This window comes from Phaenicophaeus curvirostris, chromosome 6, assembly GCF_032191515.1.
Source record: "Phaenicophaeus curvirostris isolate KB17595 chromosome 6, BPBGC_Pcur_1.0, whole genome shotgun sequence".
Classification (NCBI taxonomy): Eukaryota; Metazoa; Chordata; class Aves; order Cuculiformes; family Cuculidae; genus Phaenicophaeus; species Phaenicophaeus curvirostris.
In genome coordinates, this window is record NC_091397.1 from 45,761,515 (window position 1) to 45,783,486 (window position 21,972).

At 37.7% G+C, this 21,972-nt stretch overlaps 1 protein-coding gene across 1 annotated transcript in view; it reads left to right on the forward strand.

Moving 5' to 3' along the window:
- The window catches only part of CMC1 (C-X9-C motif containing 1), a 43,903-nt gene that overhangs the window by 11,456 nt on the left and 10,475 nt on the right, over nucleotides 1-21,972 (forward strand). The window contains exon 2 of the mRNA XM_069860074.1: nucleotides 584-676. Within this exon, the coding sequence (XP_069716175.1) occupies nucleotides 584-676 (93 nt within the window). The remainder of the gene's footprint in view (nucleotides 1-583; nucleotides 677-21,972) is intronic.

A 21,972-nucleotide genomic window follows, 5' to 3' on the forward strand; every position in this document is an offset into this window, starting at 1 on the left:
AACTGGGCATTTGTTCTTGTTGAGTTGAACTTTTCAATGAAAGAACTCAAAGAGCCTCCATTTAAGAAGCTGCTTAGGGTTTTTTTAAAGAACTGGAGTCTTCCACGTAGCAGTACAAATTTCACATTGTGCTCTAATATGTGCTATATTTCTCAGCTTTATGACAGTGAGTAAAAAAGCTTATTTGTGCAGATAATGAACATAGAAGAATACTAGTATCCTGAAATAAGAGTAATTCTCAATCTTTGTGCAGTCTCTATACAGACCTTCTAGTAAGGCAGCAATTGGAATGTGCTGCCAGAATTTTCTCTCTTATTTTTGATTCATTGTGTACATTGAGCAGAACAGAAATATTCAAGATAATTCTCATTTTGTATCTGAGGAATTTTAAATGTTGTACTTCCCTGCCTTTTAATCTATGTGATCCTGCCATGGTACTTTCTGCTGCTAGTTTGTGACAGTATTAGTATTCTAGCATGTCTTGTAGAAGCAATGCTGTTTTATTTCTGTAGATTGACTTTCTCTGATGTATAGATAAAAATAATATTTTTTTTCCTATTTTTTGTTTTTATTGCTCTTGCAGAAAATTCTAAGCTGAGACATGTAGAAAAAGATGTTTTGATTCCACAGATAATGAGAGAGCGAGCCAAGGAGCTGTGTTCAGATAAAGTGCAAGGTAAGAGTCAAATATTCATTGGGATGCAGATGTATTTCCTTTTGTGCCCTCTCTGTAATCCTTGTTTTTAAAGTCAAGTAGTCAGAGAATTGACATGTATGAACTGCATCTTATCTGTTCACTGTAAAACCAGTAGTAAAGTGTATAAATCTGCCATGTTGGCTTTGGCTGCTTGGGGATGTGGACTATTTTCCAGAAGGACTTGTTCTCCAGGGCTGTGGAATTTATTAGTATGATTGACACAACACTTCCCACATCTCGTTCTAGACTGTGTGATGACAGAGCAACACAAGAGTTACTGTATTTCTATATGCATTATTTGATACTTATATAAATGCAATTGCGTCGTGAGCCTTCAGTTAGGGACTCCTTTATTGTGATAAATTTATTGCTATATTCCCAACTAACTGCATCCTTTCTCTGTCCCAGTATTTTAATGATACACGCACATAAACACACGTGTTATTACATGTTGAAATAGGATGATGCAGTCCACTTTTGCATGGTTTTGTTTTCTTCTGAAGAGTACTCTTTAAAGTTGGGTGTTACCACTTCTTCTGACACGCAACTCTTCATATATTCCTGAGAGAAATCTGTAATTTTCCAAAGTGCCAGAAAGATAGAGCTACTTATATACAAGTTAGCTGAGAAAGTTGGAAAACAAAAATTAGGCTGCAGAGTTGTTATATACAAGTGGCGAACCTTCAGCAGAGGGTGCTTGCCTCTTGTCATCTGGATCTGTGCTCTCTACATTTCTCTGATCGTGCACCCTATCAGTAAAAAACTTTCTGTGTATGCAATCGTAGTATGTATATATTTGCCTCTAAATTATGTACCTGTACCACTATACTAGTATATTATATATAAAAATCAAACCAAACCCAAAATTTCATAATGAAGGGAACAAATCCAAACATTTGCTTTCTCATTCATTGTTAAAATGTCACCTTGAAGGGACACATGAAGAGCATTTATTTTTTGGAAAATATCTGCTAGGTAGCAAACGACTCACAGCCATCACTGTCCTCGCTGGAAAGGTCAGCAAGTGCAGAACCCTTGTCTTTTTGTAAAAGAAAAGTGCGCAAAGTTGGACAACTCTCTTTGCCATGAGACAGCCAGCGAACCTCTGTGTGGTGCAAGAGATTTTCAGAATCACTCCCCGTCTCGTTACAAAGTCTGGTAAAGATTGTGCTATCTGAAAGGCTTGTTTTTATGAAATTAACCACGTCGATGTCATCCTGTTGCACTTCGTGCGCTACTGGCTCCGACTCCTTTGCAGCATTAGTTTGCCTGTGAGTGATGCAGTAAAGGAGTTCCATGTTCCAAAGATATCTCTGTAACCTTACCCTGGCATCTCTTTTTTTATTGGAGTCAGAGCAGCCGCTGCTTCAGTGGTTACACTTGCACAGTTCTTCCCTAAAACATTCTTTTTTATTAAAAAATCCATTTCCTGCTGATAGCGTATCTTGTCCGGTACATCTTCCCTTTAGTGGCTCACAAAAAATTAAGTTCTTCATGCATTTCATTATTGAAAGACAAATACTGTAAGCTGAGTTAGAAACATCTGTACTTTCGTCCAGCTGTACAGTAGACCTCCCACACCGTGTAGCTTATTCTAGTACTTGTTTCTTCACATCTTCAGCTGTGTCTTCTGTGCATCTTCCAGTATTTGATGGCAAAAGGATGTGTTTCAGTTTGTTGCCATTTTGTTTGGCATGTATTTTTTTCAGTGATTTTTACCATGGCAGGAGGGACAATTGTTTTCCCAATGATATGTGGCTTTTTGTCTTTCACTATTACGTATGAATATTCATAGGAGGCTTCTAGACATTTATCACTAGGTGTGATAGAGCCTAGTCTAGTTAAAGGAGACCAACGTATATTCAAGCAGTAGCTTTTAGGGGTTCCCCAAAACATGAAGGAGTAGTGTTATAACAATTTTTGAGATGACTAAGTGGGAAAAGAGTTGGGAATTTCTGCTAAAGGAAAGTTGTATCATATGACAGGTAACTTCCAGTGCTGCCAGAAGGACTTAATGCACCTTCTATTTTTTTCATTTGAATGATAGTTGAATCGTTTTTACTTTGAACTCTATACCTATTGGGGAAAGAAAATGAAGAGGGAAAGCAATTACAGCGATGTGGGTCATTGAAAGAGTCTGTCAGTTAAAAATATTTTGGAAGCATGCTGTTTGTATAATTTTCTTTGAGGGTAGACTAAAGGGGGTATGTGTTTCTCCTCTGAACTTTGTGTAAGATGAGAACTTTGGTTTCAGTTTCTTAATTTTCTGTGGCAGCAACCAATACTGGAGATTCTTCAATTATGGAAGCTTCTCAATTGTGGAAGCTTCTCTGTGTTTTTGCCTCCATAAATTTTAAAGCAAAATGCTGTCTCTCTTTTTTTTTTGGTAGTGTTAGGTAACATAATTTTTTTTTCTTCTTCTTTCTACTGAAGATAGTTTTGGTTGCGTATCTTTAGGAAACTGAGGTGTGTGCATGCATCTATCTCCCCCTCATTCCTCTCTCACCTGTAAGCCAGCTTTGATGAAATTGTTTGGAAGTTGGAGGTGGAAGCTGAATATTTCTGATGCAATTTTTATGATCAAATAGACAAGCAAAACTCATATTCATATCCCTATTAAAAAAAGGTGGTAGTATCAGTTCAGCTATTTCGTGCACAGCTTTTAATCTGGATGGGAGGTTAGAGACAAAACCATGGGAAGTGAAGCTTAAGCAGTTTTGTGAACAGGATAATGTATCTTCCCTTAAGTCTGTTGTGAAATAATTGCTGGAATAATTTTTTCATGTTTGTACATAGTGGTAGGTGTTAATCAGAGTAAATAGGCTATGTCTTTTATGCTGTAAATCATTATAAGCTATGAACATAAGCTATGTAATTAAGTAATAAAAACTCCTGCGATATGGTTTGTGCACTACAGAGTGCATACAGGGGCATGAAATTGTGCTGTTCACACTACGTGGCATAGCTTCTCATTTAACTTGCTCTCGGTGTAGGATTTTTCTGCTTTCTGTTAATCTTGTTTGAATAACTCCTATTAGTATACCTTTATTTTGTTATTTCCTTAGGAAATTGTGGTTAATGCATTGTTAATATAAGAAAAAAAGCTGTTCTAAAGTATGGGCCTTTTACAATTTCCTTGATCACACTAGGTTCATATCTGTCCCTATGGGGAGCCCCTATACATTCAATAGTGCTCTGCATGAGCACAGGGGTCCATCTGTATACAGTCCGTTACCTTAGCCTGCAGCCATACCACCTAGAGCTGTGTGCTTATCAGAGCTAATAATGCAGGTTTTGACAGCCTGTCCGGCACGTGTTCAAGAGCCATCCAGGGAAAAGAAACCCCAAGGGTTAAAAACGAAATAAAAAATAAAGGATTTGTTGACTCAAGAGGTGATGCTGCTACCCTAGCATGGTTAAATGGGTGACCCATTGCTGTGCTCGGGTGTTACAGCATACCAGAGTAGCTTAGGGATGAAATAAACGTGTGTCCATCTGATCTTTTTTAAGAACAATGAACCATTATGTCTAGTCATATTTCATTTTACTTAGAATATTTAAATTTACTTTGAACTTTTTTTCAGATTGTTCCAGTATAGTTCTTGTGTTTGCTGCATGTTTCTCAAGATTTAGGTCATCTTAGTTGCAGAATAATTTTAAATGTTTGATTTGTGTATTTTACGATTTCCAGGCACTGTTTCAATGAAAATAGATATATTTGTAATTTTGAGGGTAAACACACTTTCTGCAAAACACTATGACCATTATGTGAATATGCTTTATTTTATTAATATCCATGCACTTAATATATATGAAATTGTGTGCTATTATAGGAGTATCGAAAGTGTCATAAGAGAACAACAACCAACCAGCCAACCCTGCTTCCCCCTCACCCCCCAAAAAAACAAACCAACAACATTTTCATACAGGAACATTTCACTGTATTTGTACTAACCATAGCATGACTTTGTCTGAAATAATGTTAAATCCATGTATTTCTGTATCAGTGTGTCCGTGGCATATAAATTATATGCTTTCAAACTGAAGTGGCTAAAAATAACAATAACTTGCCATTGCCTCATCCATTGCTTTTATGAAATAAATTCTTAAACAAGTTGTTTCCCTTTAAAGTTACTGAGGTGGTTTTTTTGCTTTAATTTCCAGTTATAAATTTAAATTAGAGTAGATTTTTTAAAACAATGTCATAGCAGATTTCAGGAACTTGAAGTTAGCATCTTTTTATTAGAAAGGTTATCTTTAGCTTATCAAAACCTCTCTAGTTTTATCTAGTCATGCTGTACCTTCCATGACTCCTCTCTGCTCTGAATCTAGGGATGCTCACTAAAATAGTACTGCAAGAGCTTTGGTTGATCTTGATCCTATCTACAGATTCTGAAACTTAAATTGATGGGTTTAGGTAGACAAGAGCTGTTGAGAACAGAAATACACAAACTTGCAATACTGTCCACTCAGTTCAGTGTGATTTTGGGTTACTTGACTTAGAAAATAAAAACAGAAACAGCTGACTAACTTTGACAGAGTATGGGATTAGACCCTGACAAAGTTTTCTCAAGCTGAGATCCCAAAAAGAAAGTACTGGATCATTTAGTCAGTCATGAGACCATAATTTTGTATTATATTTGTTGTCTACACTTTCTGTATTACTTTTTTTATAAAGCAATTTCCCCCACTTTCCAAAACCCCACAATTTTTTTTTCCAGGAAAAAGTCTTGCTCCGGAGACAAGGGGACTTAGTTGTAAAGTTTTTTCTTCTAAATTATGTTATCTACTACTGATATATGGCCTGGGTTTGGGTCTTTAAACATCACCAAGAGTGACTTGCAGATGTCTTCTGTAATTGTGACTAGTTTCTAAGGCTCCTGGGTTCATGTAGGAAACTGAGCTACACGCTCAGTATTGGACATGAATACAAGGATAGATAGTTCAAATCACCTTGGATCTGCCTTTAGGAAAGGGAATAATTTGGATGATTGAAGACCTAATCCTGCCTGTGACTCTGCAAATAAGATTGTACCCATTTCTTATTTGAAGCTTGTGGTGGGGGATACCCATTTGGCCAAGATGGCAAGTTGTTCTATTGTTGGGGTTTTTTGTTTGTTTGTGGTTTGTTTTGGTTTTTTTTGGTTTTTTGTTTTTTTTTTTAATGAAAGGGATACAAAAGGAGGATGTTTCCACCTGTGCTGGGTTGAAGACTCTCCGTGGAGCAAACTGTTGTAGTGGTTCTGTTGTCCATAGGAGGTGTGTAATTAGAGCAATTGTATTTATATTGCTGAAAAAAAATCCCAAGATACTTGGCAAGGATTTAAAATTGGTTTGGAAAGTGTGGCTGGAAAAGGACATTTCCAAGCAGGCACACTCCTCCTGTTCTCCAGTTTCCCCATTAGCCCTCTCCTCCTCAGGGCTCATGTTGATACTCAGTGAAAATGATGGGATGCAACACTACTGCAGGCTTCTCTACACTAGAGCATGACCAGTGTCAACCAGAGTTTTGATGATGTGCAGTTACTCAACAGTCCTGTCACTGACATTATCTCTGTCCCTGTAGGGGCCACCTGCTCTAGACCATGACCCTTACACCTGACACATCAAGGCCCATAAAAGCAAATACATTTCTGATTGAACTACATGTGATGCTGCACATTTAGATGCCCAAGCACACCTTTAGATATTCCTTCTTCAAAAAAAATCCTGCTATATATACTTTCTTATTAGAAATGCAGATAGAGAAGTGTATGAAATACTGAGCAAATTTCAGCTTGATGTTACTCTGATATTGTATTGCAGGCCAAGTTCTGTTAATTGATGCAAACCCTTGCTGAATGCTGGGGGGAGATTAACCTGTTGGTACCTACAGTTGTGGTTCCGAGGTTGACGCTGGCAGATGCTAAGACTTATGGTATTGGGAAATTACCTGACAGCTCAGCTCATGTTTTAGAATTTTGATGAGTCTTGTTTTCTTGAAGCAAATTAAAACTAAACCCACCATTTAGAACTGAACTTTGCTCACTTGCTTTGCCTCATTGTGAAAATAGAGACCTTACAATTTTTTAAATTCACATATTTTAGGAATATATGGAAATATAGTGATCTTCTGATTTACCAAAGCAAAAAGATGAAGTAACTGATAAAAATGTATGAGTTAACATGATGACTTCTGGTAACTTATTTTAATTGAGCCGCTTTCCAGAAATTGCTTAAATGTACATGTGTATGTATGGTTCAGATTTTGATGGAAGGCCTGAGAGGTTACATGTGAGGAATGATGCATTTTGTGACTGGAATAGCCTTTTCCTATGAGAATGAAAAAAGAATGCTGCCTTATTACCTACAACTTCATTTTTGTGAGAGGAGGGTTAATATAGTTCGAGAACATAGGTTCAATCCAGTACAAAACGCTAGGTGAAGGGGAGAAAAACGTTATCCTTCATTTATTTTCTCAGTATTTAAAGTACATTATAGTCATATTGTGTGTGACTCCGTGACCCTGTGTGAAACTATTGAGATCACTATTGTACATGTTAGGGAGTTGTCAATTATTTAAATTATTTTAGATGCTTCGATAGCCTACAGCTTTATTTAGTACATACTTACATTATAAGCAGGTGGTTTTCCCTGGTTAGCATTTATCAAGTATAAGATGCTGAATTTTTACATGATGTTCTTGTTTGCGCACAATAGCTTTTATTTTGGAAAAAATTATTCAGCTCTATATATTGCCAATGAACATTTATTCTCATCACATTTAACTATGTGAGTTAATACAATCTCTAGAGGGATTATGGTATATTGAGCTTTGCTCCAATAAACTGGGCAGAGTGAACAGCTATATGTAAATTACAATTTCAAGAAATGATATCCTAGATCTCCTGGTCATTTTTAGTGATGCAGCATTAACTATCCAAAGCTAATTTAGAGGATTTTATAGAAAAGAAATATGAGACCATATTGTGTTGCTTGATGATGAAAAATTAAGTATTCTAACTAGTGTTAAGACACTGAAGAAAATGTTCAGGGATGGAACTTACCCTATTTGATTATTTTTTCTTCCTCCCTCCGTGTCATTTCAACCCAGCTGATGACAAGAAATGGGTCAGACTGCTGGCTTTACCACTGCAACTTAGTTGTGTGGGGGTTTTTTATTTTTTTTTTTTATTAGGGAATGGAACAGCTTTTACACGGACAAAGAGAAATGAAATCACTTTCAATGAAAGAAAGAGGCCTCATTATAGCCACCAACAGCAGTTATTGACAGCTACACTTCCTATTAACAAGGAGCATTTAAGAGTTTGGCTGTTGGATCTTTGGACTTGATCTAATTTGCTAGCATTAATTAGTTTCTTTTGAGCACAGACACTTGGTGCTCACAGCTATAGATTTGGAGGACTAATTAGGACAGAAAATTGAACAGAATGGGGTAAGGCATTAACCTTCAACCATTACCAGCTGGGGCTCTGATAAAGACCACAGAGTCCAAATGCTCCTATTCATGCAAAGAGTACTCTAATGAATATCAATTTCAGCCAGGTTGCCATATCCTACAAGCACTATCTTAATTTTGATTCTTTTACCTGGTAGACATTTTTATGTATAGATACTGAAGTAATATTGGTAGTTCAGAGCTCATAGATTACAACCTTGATAGGTTACCTGTGTTTTACCCAGTCTTTCAAATTAGTTTTCTCAAGTTAGGGATTTTTATTGGTTTCCAATTAAGATCCTGCATTTCAAATTGTTTTCCTGCCTAGCAAAAATATATTAGCATAGCATAGATTAATTGTATGGTATTAACAAACGCTGACTTAAATAGGGAGTGCCTGCATGTTTTTGCATTTCTATAGTACCTGGTGATAATATCCATGAGGAGAAAACTGACAAAGCTACCTGCTGAAGACTGAAAAATAGGATTGCTTCTTTTGCAGATTTATGATGAGATACAATTGTTGTATTGTGGTCTTAAGTTGGTAATCCAGTTTTAGGAGGGAAGCAGTTCTTCCATACTGTGGATTGGTGCTGTTATAAAATCTGGAGAATGGAAGTATTGATTGTATGTAAAGAAAGGAGAAAAACACTTGTCCTTTTGTACAATTTCTTTGATTATTAGAAATGTTGGACTTGAATTCAAGATCCAAGATCGTGAGTTGTTGTAATCCTTTAGTCATATCACTACTCCCTCTCGAACTCCCCATCAGATCTGGATCATTATTTCCTGTTCGTGCAGCTTCTGTGCCTGGAAATTCCTTGCCTGGTGATGAGAAAAGTGTAAAAGTCTCTTCTTTGACATCCTTTCTTCAAACTTGTTAAAACGTATATCCTGTGGTTTTGGGAGAATTCAATCTGTTCAGGTTATGTCTGGTGTTTAACTCATTGAGGCTAAAATTGCCTTTTATGTGCTCCAGTTATTTCCCATTCTCCACTGGTAAACTGTACTTTTAGGTTGAATAGCTGGTTCCACGTCTTAGGTCCTAATGATGTTGGTTTGGTGCAAGCTGTGAAAACAGAAATACAAACCTGCCTGCAGCTGCTGACCTTGGGATATTTTGTGGTATTTAGATCAGTCTTTGGAGAACTACTTTTGCTGGCTGCATAGGGGAGACATGGTCAAGTTCACCTCACAACAAAAGGGGAAGGCTGGCAGTTATTGCTGCAGGCTCTTACTAGTACCACCTTTGTATCTTTTCTGAGATGTTATATACATTGCTGATTCTCATAATTTTCTTTCCCAGTTGATATACTTTTACTTTCAGCAAGTGAGGGCAATACTTGTGATTCTGTGGGGTATTTTTGTATCTGTTCATTGATGGTGGTGATTACCTACAGATACCATAGCTTATGCATTAGAGTATTGCAGTATCATACTACTGTGACGTAGTTGCATATAGTAATGCCTTGTTATTGGCAATATGTGTGACTCATAGTAAATATTATTATAACTGCATGTCTTCAATGATGTCTTAAGTAGTTGCTTCGCAGTCTTGGATTATTAACCCCTCTTAGATACTACATTCAATAGTAACACAGCACTTTGTGTAAATAAATCTAATACTTTTAAGAGGTCATACTATATTCCCTTTGCATGTTTATAAATATTTATATTGTATATGAATTATGAATATTACCCTCGGGTAACTTTCACATAGAAAATAGGTTATTTTTGAACTAAGTCAGAATGTGTTGTGTAGATACCATTAGATTCAGCAGTGGAAAATGGAACTTAGTTTGGTCAAAAAGTAGTTACTGTGTATCCAAAAATGCAATAGTGAGTGTTCAGATAGGCTACAGGTAGTGTATTGACTTTGTAAAGAACATATGATATTCAGGGTAAAGTAATGGGGGGAAAACTTCTGTTCACCGTTCTTTAGAAAACACATTAAATTGGCAAGTGTATTTGCAAAAGAAAGTTGGTCATCGAAATCACAAAAATTGAAATTAAGTGTTAATTCCAGCTGAGCTAAACGTGAATCTTGAAAAGTAGTTGCAGATTCATCTAATATGCTTTGATCTTATGAGGTAGTGCATTATAAGAGTTGTAGTTTTGATCTGCGTTATTTCCTGTACACTGGAGAGCTATTACCTTTTGTACATCGCTTTGTCTTTGTGTGGTATATTACGAGTCAGCAGAGCCAGTCAAAAAAACCCCAAAAGGGCAAGAATTACAGGTCTGATCAAGCAGTAGGAAAATGCAAGTTAAAGTTGAAATACAGTTTGGCAACCAAACACACTTTCAACAAGATATGGTGGTCTAAGTATTCTTCGTGCTTTTTTTGTGTTCTGGGAATATCAGCGTGTTTAATGAAATCTCAAATTGTCATCCTGTTTGGGGATGAAAACATTTTATACTAATTTTTCAATGTGGAACATGAGTTCTGAAGAGTGCTTAGCTTCAATTGAGTGAGTTGTCCTTCTGGCACTTCTTCTTTGATGTGGAAATTAATGGATCCTGTGGTAACAATACTGACAATGCACAACTTGTTTTAAAGTAGAAACAATGTTGTCTGTTGCTGAGTTAAACCACGGTCTTGTACAATATTGTTCAGATCCTTTTAATAATGGCAAAATTCTCTTCTTTCCTACCCCTAGATTTAATTTTGTTGCTATTGTAATTGTTTTCCAATAGTCATCTCAATGGTGCTGTGTAGAAAAAGAGTAGGGAGTTGTGTGCTCTGACGAGTGTTCTGCTTACAGGTCTGATGCTTGAGAAGGGAGCAAAGGCTACAGTAATAATAGGTCATAGAACACTTGTGCATAAAACACTTGTGCTTTTTTGTCATCCCTCTGAATTTTATTTTTAACAGTTTTATCACCCTCAAAAATAAGAAGAAAGGAACCTTGCAGAAAAGAGCACCAGGAATTTGTGCTGCCTAAGATCAGGCATTATGATACCTTTACAAGAAATGTAAGCATATGACAGAAGGTGAGAAGTATTTTGCATGAGGAATCAAGAGCTGCAGAGCTGATCAGAGGATATGAAAGGGAATGAAAAAGGAATACGAGTTGTACAAAGCATTGAAGGTATGGATGAGGCTTTAATTTTATCATCAGGGAGGAAGAAAAACTATTTAGCTGCTGTATTCTACATTTGAGAAGGACAGTAGTAAAGGGTTTGAAAGGAATCATGTAAAGGATGGAGGTTAATCATTCTGATGTGATAATATGTAGGAAAGGAATTAACTTGTGAAATTTTGAAGAAGATAATGTAGGACGTAATGTAATAATGCATGAAAATTTCCCTTGCATGGGGTACGCAGATTTTTCTCTTGATATCCACTGTGTTGGAAAGAAGTTGAAATAGTTGTAGAGAATTTTGGACTTTAATTGTGGTAGTAAGGGATCTGCCTTCTTACCTTTTTCTCTGAAAAGGCTGAAATGCCTTTTTCCACTTCTGATAGTGAAGTTCAGGATTTTCTTGTATGCATTTTATCACATATAATGTCTTGCACTTTATGGCTGTCTTTTTTTCCTGTCTGTGATCCAGAATCTCTTGGGGAAGTAGCTAGTCATTCTTCTTTTCCCCCTCTTCAATATAAATTAAATATGCCCTCCAAGCTTCCAGTTAATTGAGGACATTTTAATACTCTGAAACACTAAATCATACAATCTGCTTGTATGTGTAAATTCATCATTGCACTTGCATACCAGGTTGATACAGATCTTTGTTTCTTGGTGACAGAAATACCCTATAGACTTTGCTATAACGGGGTGCTCTTGAAGTTGGTGAAAAAGCATTGTAAAGGTGTGGCGTGAGGTTTGACCTCTCCTGTGGCTCTAGATTGTCAGTCTAACCTTTTAAAAGTAGTTTTATGGAGACACAGCTTATGTTGGTAGAAAGGACTTCCGAATTCTATTATTTAATATGTGGGAAATGGATAGGAAGTGTGTCATGTGGAAGCACATAGGAGAAAGTTGAAAGCAGGACTTCTTGATGCAATCTAGACCAATCTAACTGTGCTTTAATAGCATTAGCTTCAATTCCATAGATTGTCAATTCTGAGTGCTCTAGAAAATTAGCTCTGCATTGGAGGGCACATTTATCAAGTGTAAGAGGAATGGAGGCCTGGAGAGGACATTTAGAAGACACTTCGGGCCATCACCTTCTTTTGTGGCCATACCTAGTTTGTCTGTATTTGTCCTTTAATATGATTAATGTTGCAGCTTCTATAGACGTGCTGTTCAATTGCTTATTTATTTTTTACTGTTTAAAGAATGTCTTTTTGTTTTCTTAGTTTTAGAGGATTTTAATGTCAAAACTAACTATTCTTTGTTTATTAAACCATTTATGTTCTCACACATTGAGCAGATTCCTGGTGGTAGAATGAATAAAAGCAGCACTTTGAATGGAAGAAATAGGATGATTAATTTCATCTAAAAAAGGCAATTTTCCTACCCTAATAAGGCAGCTTGCACAAAGTTCAGAAGTGCAGGAAATGTCCCTGCTTTTTCTTTCCAGTTTGCAGAGTATCTCAGGGAGGGAGATACATAAAAGCAAAAATCAGCATGATTGAAGAAACATGGCATGCTGAGTGAGACCCAATACAGCAGGGCAAGCACCTAGACTGTCATGCATTCAAATGGGCATATTCTTTCTGCCTGAGAATAGTTAAGAAGTTGGGAAGTTGAGGATAAAATTCTGTGAGGCCATAATGTTTACATTCTTAAATTACTTTAAGGCACTGTTAAGGTAGGCTTTGACACGTATCCTGTTAATTAACAGAAACTTACCTTTCCTAAGAATATGGAAAAGAAGAATATAAAAGAATGCTGTTTAGGGTCATATAACCAAAGATTTAGTTACTAATTAATTAGTAATTAACTAACTAATTAATCTTTAGTGGGGTACTAACAGAGCTCAGAGCTTCTGTGGTGTGTTCAGTAACTTCTGTACAATGGCCTATGTTTAAAATATTTTATATTATCTGCATCTAAAGAAGCTTCGTCACTGTTGAATACTAATGATGCTTCATCTTTCTTTTTGTAACAGAGTTGTCCTCACCTTATACTTTTCAAATCTATTCCTGATTTAACTAGTTGGAAAATTAAAAGGATATACGTGTATATGTGATGGAATTTTTTTTACTTTATACATTTAAAACAGCTTGAGAAAGTCTTTTGTGGGGAGTGAGAATGTGGTGGACAAGAATCCTCTTGCTTCAGCAAGGCTATTGTGCAAGTTCATTTTGATATGCTTCATCTGTTGGGTAACTGTGAAACTTCGGCAGTTTTAAACAGTATCTTTTGGGCAATCTGTCCACTCTACCATCAAATTAATGTAAATACTGGTTACTGACAGTGCATAAACTTTTGAGAAACATTCATTGTTGGACAGAGAATACTTACTACAACAATTTTTATGCTTCTTAAGAAGGAAGGTATATAACAGAGTTAGCAAGTTTTGCTTTAGCTGCATTTTCCCAACAGACTAGTGAATCAGATTAGTAGTTCTGGTCTCATCTTTATCTCTTCTGCTCTTGCTGGTTTAAGTATCAATTCAGGAAAACACGGCATGAGATAACTTTTTTTTTTCCTAAGTTAAATGTGCTAGTTCTGTCCTCTTGTAGGTAACTATTTACATGTTTGAGTATGCATTTATGTACCTGCATTTAATCAGTGTCTCATTACTGCTTTTGTTAATGAAAGGTAGATTACATGTTGGATTTTTAAACACATCGCTGGAAAACTGGTGGATTGTCATGGCTACAGAACAAGGTTCTCTTCTAAATGATGGGTAGGTGAGCTTAAGAAACTGATGTAATGTTTCACATACGGTTCTGTTAGCACAACCTAACTCTCGTCTCATGGTCTTACACAAGGCCTGTAGTTCACTAAAGTATTTTGGACGCTCTGAGACATAAGTAGTGGTCTCAGTGCAGTGTTGTTTGTTCCAGACCTGATGTAACTTGTCTCCATTGCCCTAGTGTTTGAGTTGCAATGACCTGACTTGCCTGAAAGCTAATTCAGCCTCTCTAAAAAGGAGGAGGAAAAAAAAAAATCACCTCTGTGAGTGTGTTGAAAGTTCTTAAAGGTAGTTTAATATTTTCATTACTGTATTTCAGGTCCACCTAGATGCATTTCATATAAAAAGTAAATTGTAACAGTACTGTAGTTGCTTTAGGTGAAACAAGCAGAATTCCCTAGTTTCTAATGTGATGTAGTCAGTCTTAAGTTTAATTACAAAGTTGGTATGCTAAAGTTTAGGTTCTACAGAGTGCTGTGGGCATCCATTAAAAGAGATCTGGCAGGAACCAGTGTTTTGTGTGTCCAGATCCTAACAATCAATGCTTACCAGCTGGGCAGGTTTTGTACTAGCAGTTCTCAGGTCTTAGCTGAACTTGTAGCAAAAGGTCAGAATGATCACTTAAAGCTGGTTATGTTTCAAGCAATCAGATGGAATGCATCTGAATAAAAAAGCAGTGTCTAGCCCTCCTCTTCTCCCTTCTGCAGTCTTTCAAAGCTCCATTGGGGCAGCAGTTAGGTCATAGTGTTCTGCAGTGTTCAGAGAGGAGAGCCTTGTGAGCGGTGCACTAATCTTGGAGACTTATGTTGTCTTCTTGAACTCTCCCCTTATAATTTTTCATTAAGTCATGTATGATGGAAGGCATTTCATCCCAGTTCTAGTCATCTGAAAGTTACGTCTCCTCTAAACCAGTCATTCTGTTTAAATCTCTTTGGTGGGACCTAACTGCATTCTGGATATGTCTTGTGTGCTTGCTCACTCTGTTTCTGTCCCTCTCTGTTTGGTGTCAAGGCAACAAAAAAGAGAGCAAGGTACTTCCAGAACCAGCTTTAGGTGAGACATGAAAATTTTAGGTGGCTAAAATTAGGTAAAACGAATTCTACGGGTAGTCATTTTTAGTCTCTGGTCACACATGCAAATAAGGATAAGACCATTTATGAAGGAGAAACTGTCATGGTCACTGTGTGTGTGGCATTGCATTGCTATGCATAAAGCAAGTATGGCTGTGCTATGAATTTTTGTTAGGGTATTTGATCTGCTGCAAAAGCAATGTAGAAGCTCTTGGGCTTTGTTAGCATTTGCTAAGGATTCATTTGAGCTGGTTTTTTTTTTCTCCCTGCTTCAAGTGCTTCCACGCCACTTGGGAGTCCCATTGATTTCTTAATGCCTCCTCTACTGTTAAACATCGATGTGTCTGCAGGTTCTGTGCAGGTGTGGCCTGGTAGGGACAGTAAGTGCTTTTCCTTTCCTGCCAAGATTTGGTGGAAAGTAAGGGAGAGGGAGTTGACTGATAACTTCATTTCAAACAAAGTTCAGCTGGACAGAAGAGTTACCAGTTCTAAAGTTTGTGGAGAACACTTGGAATCAAATGAAGATTTTGACTTCTGTGGCCCCAATTACATTTTTTTATCCTTCACCACTAGCAGCAGTCCCAAACTCTACTTGGAGACTGAATAACAAATCAAACTATTTTCCAGAACTAGAGTAATTTGACATCTCATTCCTGTTTCACCACTTCCCCCTGACTCCCCCCAAATAATTATGAGATATAAGGCTGAAATCATAGCGTGTAGGGGAAAACAGGCAAATAATCCCAACAGTAAAAACTTAAGCTCATAAATCTGAGACCAGCCTGCTGTACAAGAAAACAGATGCCATGCAATAAATTAATACTAAGCTGAATAATAAACAAGATGTATTGTTAAAGGCCGTTAATGCAAAGAAAGTGGTTTCAGACTTTCATATGCTTGTTTTCTGTCTTTGTTCAATTGAGGCCCTTGCATGTGTTTTCTTTATTGTTCTCTTTTGCACACATTTGAGCTTTGTTGGGTTGAGAAATCAGTCTCTAGTTGGGCAGTGGTGATTAACTTACACTAAATAGGCAGCAGTAATGTGATTTGAGAGTGAAAAGGATTCATTTCTTTTAAATGAGGGGAAAAAAACCAAGGTTGAAGGAAATAGTTTACATAATCTGTAAACTAGTTAAGGAGCTGAATATTTATGCAGGTTGAAATTGAAGCTTAGTTGCCCTCTAGGGGTTTTACATTAATACAGCATATGCTAGCTTTTGGGTGTTTTGTTGGGGTTTTTTTTTGGTTTTTTTTTCAGAATAAGGGTGAGAGAATTCTTTGGAAGAACTTACATACTGACAAATCTGTAGTGATGGAGGCATGTGTACATCTGCATTCAGTGAGTCAAGCTCATTTAGTTCAGAACCCTGAAAATGGTGGAAGGGTGTTTAGCCAGACTGTGTTCTGGTAATTCCAGTTTACCAGTGGAAAAGATGCTCTTGGTGATCCAGTTGTAGCACTGAGAGATCCCAACCAGGAATGGTCCTCATGTAGAAGTCGAGATACACTCCAAAGAGCTTTCAGTGCTAAGTAGATATGGAAGACAAAAGGTTACATGGGGCTGTAATGGTGCTGCTGAGAACTCCCCGATAGTGGCAACATTCAGATCCTCAGTCAGTTTCTGCTTGTGTACTAGCCACCAAATGCTGCTTGGAATTCTTGATGTCCTCAGTAGTATGCATACAGCTTGAGGAATACAGTGTAGTTAACTGTCAGAAGTTAGAGTGCTGTCTGGGAGGCTTCATCATACCAAACTAACCCTTGATTCATGCCACTAAATTCTATGGTGTTACACAGATTTTTATGCCATTTACTGAGTAAGCCTTACACTGAAGAACAGTTTCTGTTTTTTGAAGGACTTCTTGTAGGTGACAGAGTTCCTCATGCGTTTTGGTTTTCTTTGTGGATTTATCAAAGGTTTGTTTCTAAGTCCCCTATGTACAAGTATTTCATTTTACTGTCCTCAAAATTATAGCCTTCGCTATATAGAAATGGCCACATATCTTAATTTCTTTACATAATCAGTTTTATTAGTAGAATACACATATAGTGCTTTGGCCTGGTACTGTTTGGTTCCAGCCACTAGTAGCATCACAGAAGCATCTGCTTGCTTTTATCTGCTGTATGCTTGGGCATGATATCATGGTTTCAGCTTTCTTGTCAAAACAAATGGCTTTATCATCAGAACTCTTATGTTACCAGTTCTGCCTTCTGCTGCTCCCTGATGCTTGATGTCCATACGCAATCTTCCTGGGCAGTAAATGATTGCTGGATGCTGTACATTGGACTAAAAGGGAGGGTGGGTTGGTTGTTCTCAGGACTTTTTTTCCTCCCTTCTGTCATCAGTTTTCCTTCATGAGCAGAAGCAGCTGAGCTGATTGCTGTCCTTACGCAAGCTTTTCCTCCAGAACAGAACTGTTCTGTAAGTATGGTTGTAGCAAGCTTCTGGTCTTGCAGTGTTCTGAATAGCACTGGCCTCATCAGTTTAATAGCTTAATAGTTTAACAGCCTCTGAAAAGTTTGGGTAAGTGTGTATTACTAGGTTGGGGAGGGTGTGTGGCGTGGAGGAGTTCCTGATTCAAGGGAGGAATTGCAGTCACCCTGCTCCTGCAGGGCAGTGTGCAGTGCTGACAGCTCGGGGAGAGTTTTCCAGGACTTGAACAAAATACTGAGTTGTAGTGCTTTGTCATTGCAAAAGACACTTGTGCAACAGTTTCAGAGGTGCAGGAAGAGTATGGTGGCTGGATTATTTGCTGTCTGATATTCAAGCTTACTTAGTATCTGGTTATCTGAGTCATTTATTTAAAACAAGTACTTATTTACAGAAGACGGAAGATAAATGCTATATACAGTTAATACCAAATTTCCAGATCTTGTTGCAGTTTGGTGTGCTTTCTTGTCACATCGTTGACTGATCTCTTCAAAAGCATGAAATGCATGGGGAAGCCTGAAATTCTGTTTGCCTATATAGTCAGTGATGCAGTTCATTTTGAAAAAGTAATTGCGCAGTGGAAAAGTAATTGTGCAGTGGCCATCACTGCAAAGTATCAGGTTACTCTTTGGTATACAGTTCAGAATACAGATACAGCACAATTTTTTTTTTTCCCCTGAAAAATTGCGCTTCTGGTTCTGTCATCCTTAAAAATGCTGAGTAGTACCTCGTTCAGCAGGAATTCTTCCTGTACCTCCATGCTGGCATATGCTGAAGGCTAGGAAATTTTGAAAAAAGAGAGAGACTACTGCAAAACAAGGTCAGTACATGGCAGTCTGTTTTGGAGATGTTGGGATTGTGGCTGGGACGGAGAATAGGATGAATTGTAACCTATAAACTAAATTCACTTTCATTTTTAAAAGTGCATAATAAAGTGCGTCTTTAATATTGTATCCTTGTTGGAGTGCCCAGCAGGCCTGAAATGTTAACCCCATTCTGTAGCCCCATCCCACCCCCATCCTTCAGCTGGAACACTAAATCAGTTTTACTTTTACTTAGAGGATATTTTGTTGCATTCAGTGGAAGGAGAAATAATAGTAATAACATCTACCACCACCACCTTGGTATTGGAACTTTGAGTTGAAATACTGCTTTTGGAAATACAGTAAATTGAACCGAGGGAGGAAAAAAAATATCCCTGAAGCAACATGCTGTAAATTAGAGCAGGTGTCATGGTGAAACAGCTGTGTAATTGGTTCTTCAAGAGTTACATAAATGACCTGCTCTATCTCCACCATGTGGTAGAAAGACATTACTGCTGTTTCTGCCACTCGAATCTCCATCTTCTCTAAATAGATTTTTTTTTTTTAACTTTGGAGTTCAGCTAAGGAGTCAGTCACTATGGGACAGAGGGAGGGGGGTTGTTGTTTCTTTTAATCATCTGTTATCCTAACTTCTAAGCTGTCCCTGAGTGGCTCAGCAGCTCCCGAAGGAGATGGGAGGATAAGCAGCAATGAGGCTGCTCTGCGCAGCTCAAGTTGGATGCACTTGTTTATATAGAAGGAGGCAGTGACAGACAGTAGCCATGGGGGAACTTGCATTTGTTCCAGTTCTGCCTCTTCTAGCGCCTGGTATGGTAATGCTTGATGTCAGGGATACTTACTGGAGGGTGGGAGGAAAATTAGATCAAGTCAGTCTTAAAGGATGCACTTGTTTAAAAGCAGTGCATTTTAACCAGGTGGCTGTGCTTTACCTGAAGCCTTATATAGAAGACAGTGCTTGTACTTGATGGGAACGTTCCTAAAACAAGTATCTTTAGTAGACAAATCATGATTTACCCAAGTAACTGTTTAACATCAACGTGTTGCTTAAAAACATTTTTTTTTTCGTAAATTCAATGGGAAGGAAAGGAGTTCTGCTTTTCTTTACAAATGTGCCTGATTAGCCCAGCAGATTGTCACCTTTGAGCACCTAAATCTGCCTTGCCTGACAAAATACAGTCACTGCAAAGCCTCATACATTAATGTTTGTCTCCTTGCTTCTCTCACCCCACCCCAGTCTCCTGAGGACATAACCCTCTTAGCACTGCTGTGGTCTGGGTGTCTTGCTTAGTCAGGGCTAGGAGGACTTGTCCCTTATCTCTTAAAGAGCTGGGTGGCTGGAACTTCGTAAATGTGGCAGTGTACTGTGTTTCTGTGGTTTGGGGTAAAGTGCATATACATATGTATACACACACACACAAAAAATGCTGGAAATCCAGGCTGGATCAGGTCCTACTCATGCCTGTTATACTGGAGGTAACTAAAGCTAACAAGTAGATATTTCTCTGCATCATCTGCGCTAAAACTCCATTTGCTGTAAGTTCTTTTGAAATTCTAGTGACGAAAGACGTCTTAGTAATAAGTTGTATCTGCCACAGCATTTTGTCAACATTCAACGACAGTCAGGAAAGAACTATCAGACATTTTAAGGTGTATGATTTTTAAAACCCTTCTTTTCTGGCTCTGTGATTACTTAGGAAAATATTTCCCCAGTCAAGTTTAATGTGTGCAATTCAAAATTCTTAGAAACTAAAACCTAACTTTAATCTTCCCACCCCTTGTCCCCCAAAAGTAATTTGATCAGATCTCAAGTGTGTAGTACTGATCGAGAAAGACAGAATGAGGAGAACTGACCTGTCCTTGTCCAAGCTGCAGAACTAAGAGCTGCTGAAAATACTGTGAGATTGCATATGTATATTTTTTTAGAACTCTATTTTTTAACTGTAAGTACTTTAATCTGGTGTATTTCCGTTACCTAAGTTTTTATCAATTTTTTGTTAGTTGTACTGATGTGGTTGGCTTGAATTACTGTGTTTGGCTTTATTGCTCAGTCTTTTTTTTTTTTTTTTAAATTAAACAGTTTTTCTTAACTTGTTGCTTTTCAGTTTTGTTGACTGTCTCTTAGTGCTCATTATGAAATTAGGAAGAAAAGGTCCAACAATCTGCAGTGGAACAGTATGGATTAATTGGGACAGACAGAAATATTTCCCTGATGTTCCTTGAGGCTGTGCCTTGCTTTAGGGTTTCTGGATACACATCTGACAAACATCTGCAATCCTCAGTCCAAATGGGAGCAAATCTTAGAATGCTAAGAGCATGTATAGTGAGTCCAGTGAGAGAGGTTCCCCCAGTGTGAGCCTCTGCGTCATAATGGGAATGGCACTGGGTCTTCATCGTTCATGACTCTTCTTGGATTTATTCGTCATTCCTTGATGCTAGTTTCTTAAAATACTTTTTCCCCAGAAATTCTGACTGTAATGATTGTTGAGTTTGAAAACAAGGAAAACCCAGTTAATGTTTCTGTAATAAAAAGTAGATAAACAGCTGAGCAATGACTTCTGTTTTGAATTAAGTGATGTTAAAGAATCCCTACATGCCTTACATGTGTTTTCAGAATTGGTGTGGTAATGTTGTTTCTAAAAAAACCCAATAGGCAACACAAAAAAACCCAATAATTTTTTTTATAACTTTTGAAACATGAAGTTTAAATAAGCTGTCGATTTCCTATGTTCATTTGAAAAGTCCCTTCTAAGCCTTAATTTCAGAAAATAAATGCTCTTTCTAGGTGTGAGCAGTTGACCAGAAACTTTAAAGACGTGAAAACTTCAAAGGCTGATGCTTCTAGGTAGATGGCAGTTACAGAGCAAGGAGATAGATTGTTCTGGAAAAAGACCCAAACCACTCAACAAACCCAACAAAACCCAACCCCCAAACATTTTAGAACTGCACAGAGTGCCTTTCCTCCCTACTGCTTTGCCCCATCCTACATCCAACCAAAGGATACTTTGAGGCCAATTAATTTTTGCAGCAGCATTTTGAAAACTTCTGATAAGAAAAGGCATCCATGGCACAACACACAACCACAATTGCAGTAGTTGGGACTTCAGCAGAACTTGAGCAAGCCGGGGCAGATCTTGAAGGAATTCAGGCTAGCAAATGCCTTCTTGGTATTGGGGTGAATTTTTCCTCTCTTCATCCTCCTCTCTTGGAGGCTTGTCAGCTTTAGACCCACTGTGCAAGTGATTCTAATGGTTTTGAAAGGTCTGTGAAAACTTTGTGCTTCAAGGTATAAGTCAAGCTTGCAGTTGATAGGAGTTAAGAAGAAACTTCTCTTGAGAAGATGATTTTTTCCATAATCTAGACTTTCTGGCACCTTTTTCTCAAGTAGCTATTCCTGGCTTCTGAGAAAGATGGAGTGCAGGACAAACGGACCCTTTGTCTGAGTCAGAATGTTATTTTCTCATCTCTGATTTTAAATGTCCCCTAGAGCAAAGTCTTCTGATTTGTTCCTAGGATATTGATAACACATATTCTTTACCCCAAGGCAATGTGTTTAGAGAAACAGTTTCTAGTTTTTTGGGAAATATTCTTCCTCCGCAGATCACAGTTGTGCTATTTGCCTTCCTGACAATTCTCTGCTGCTGGATGTTCACTTCTCGATCACAAGACCAGTGATTTTTCAGCATTTCATACTGGAGTGCAAG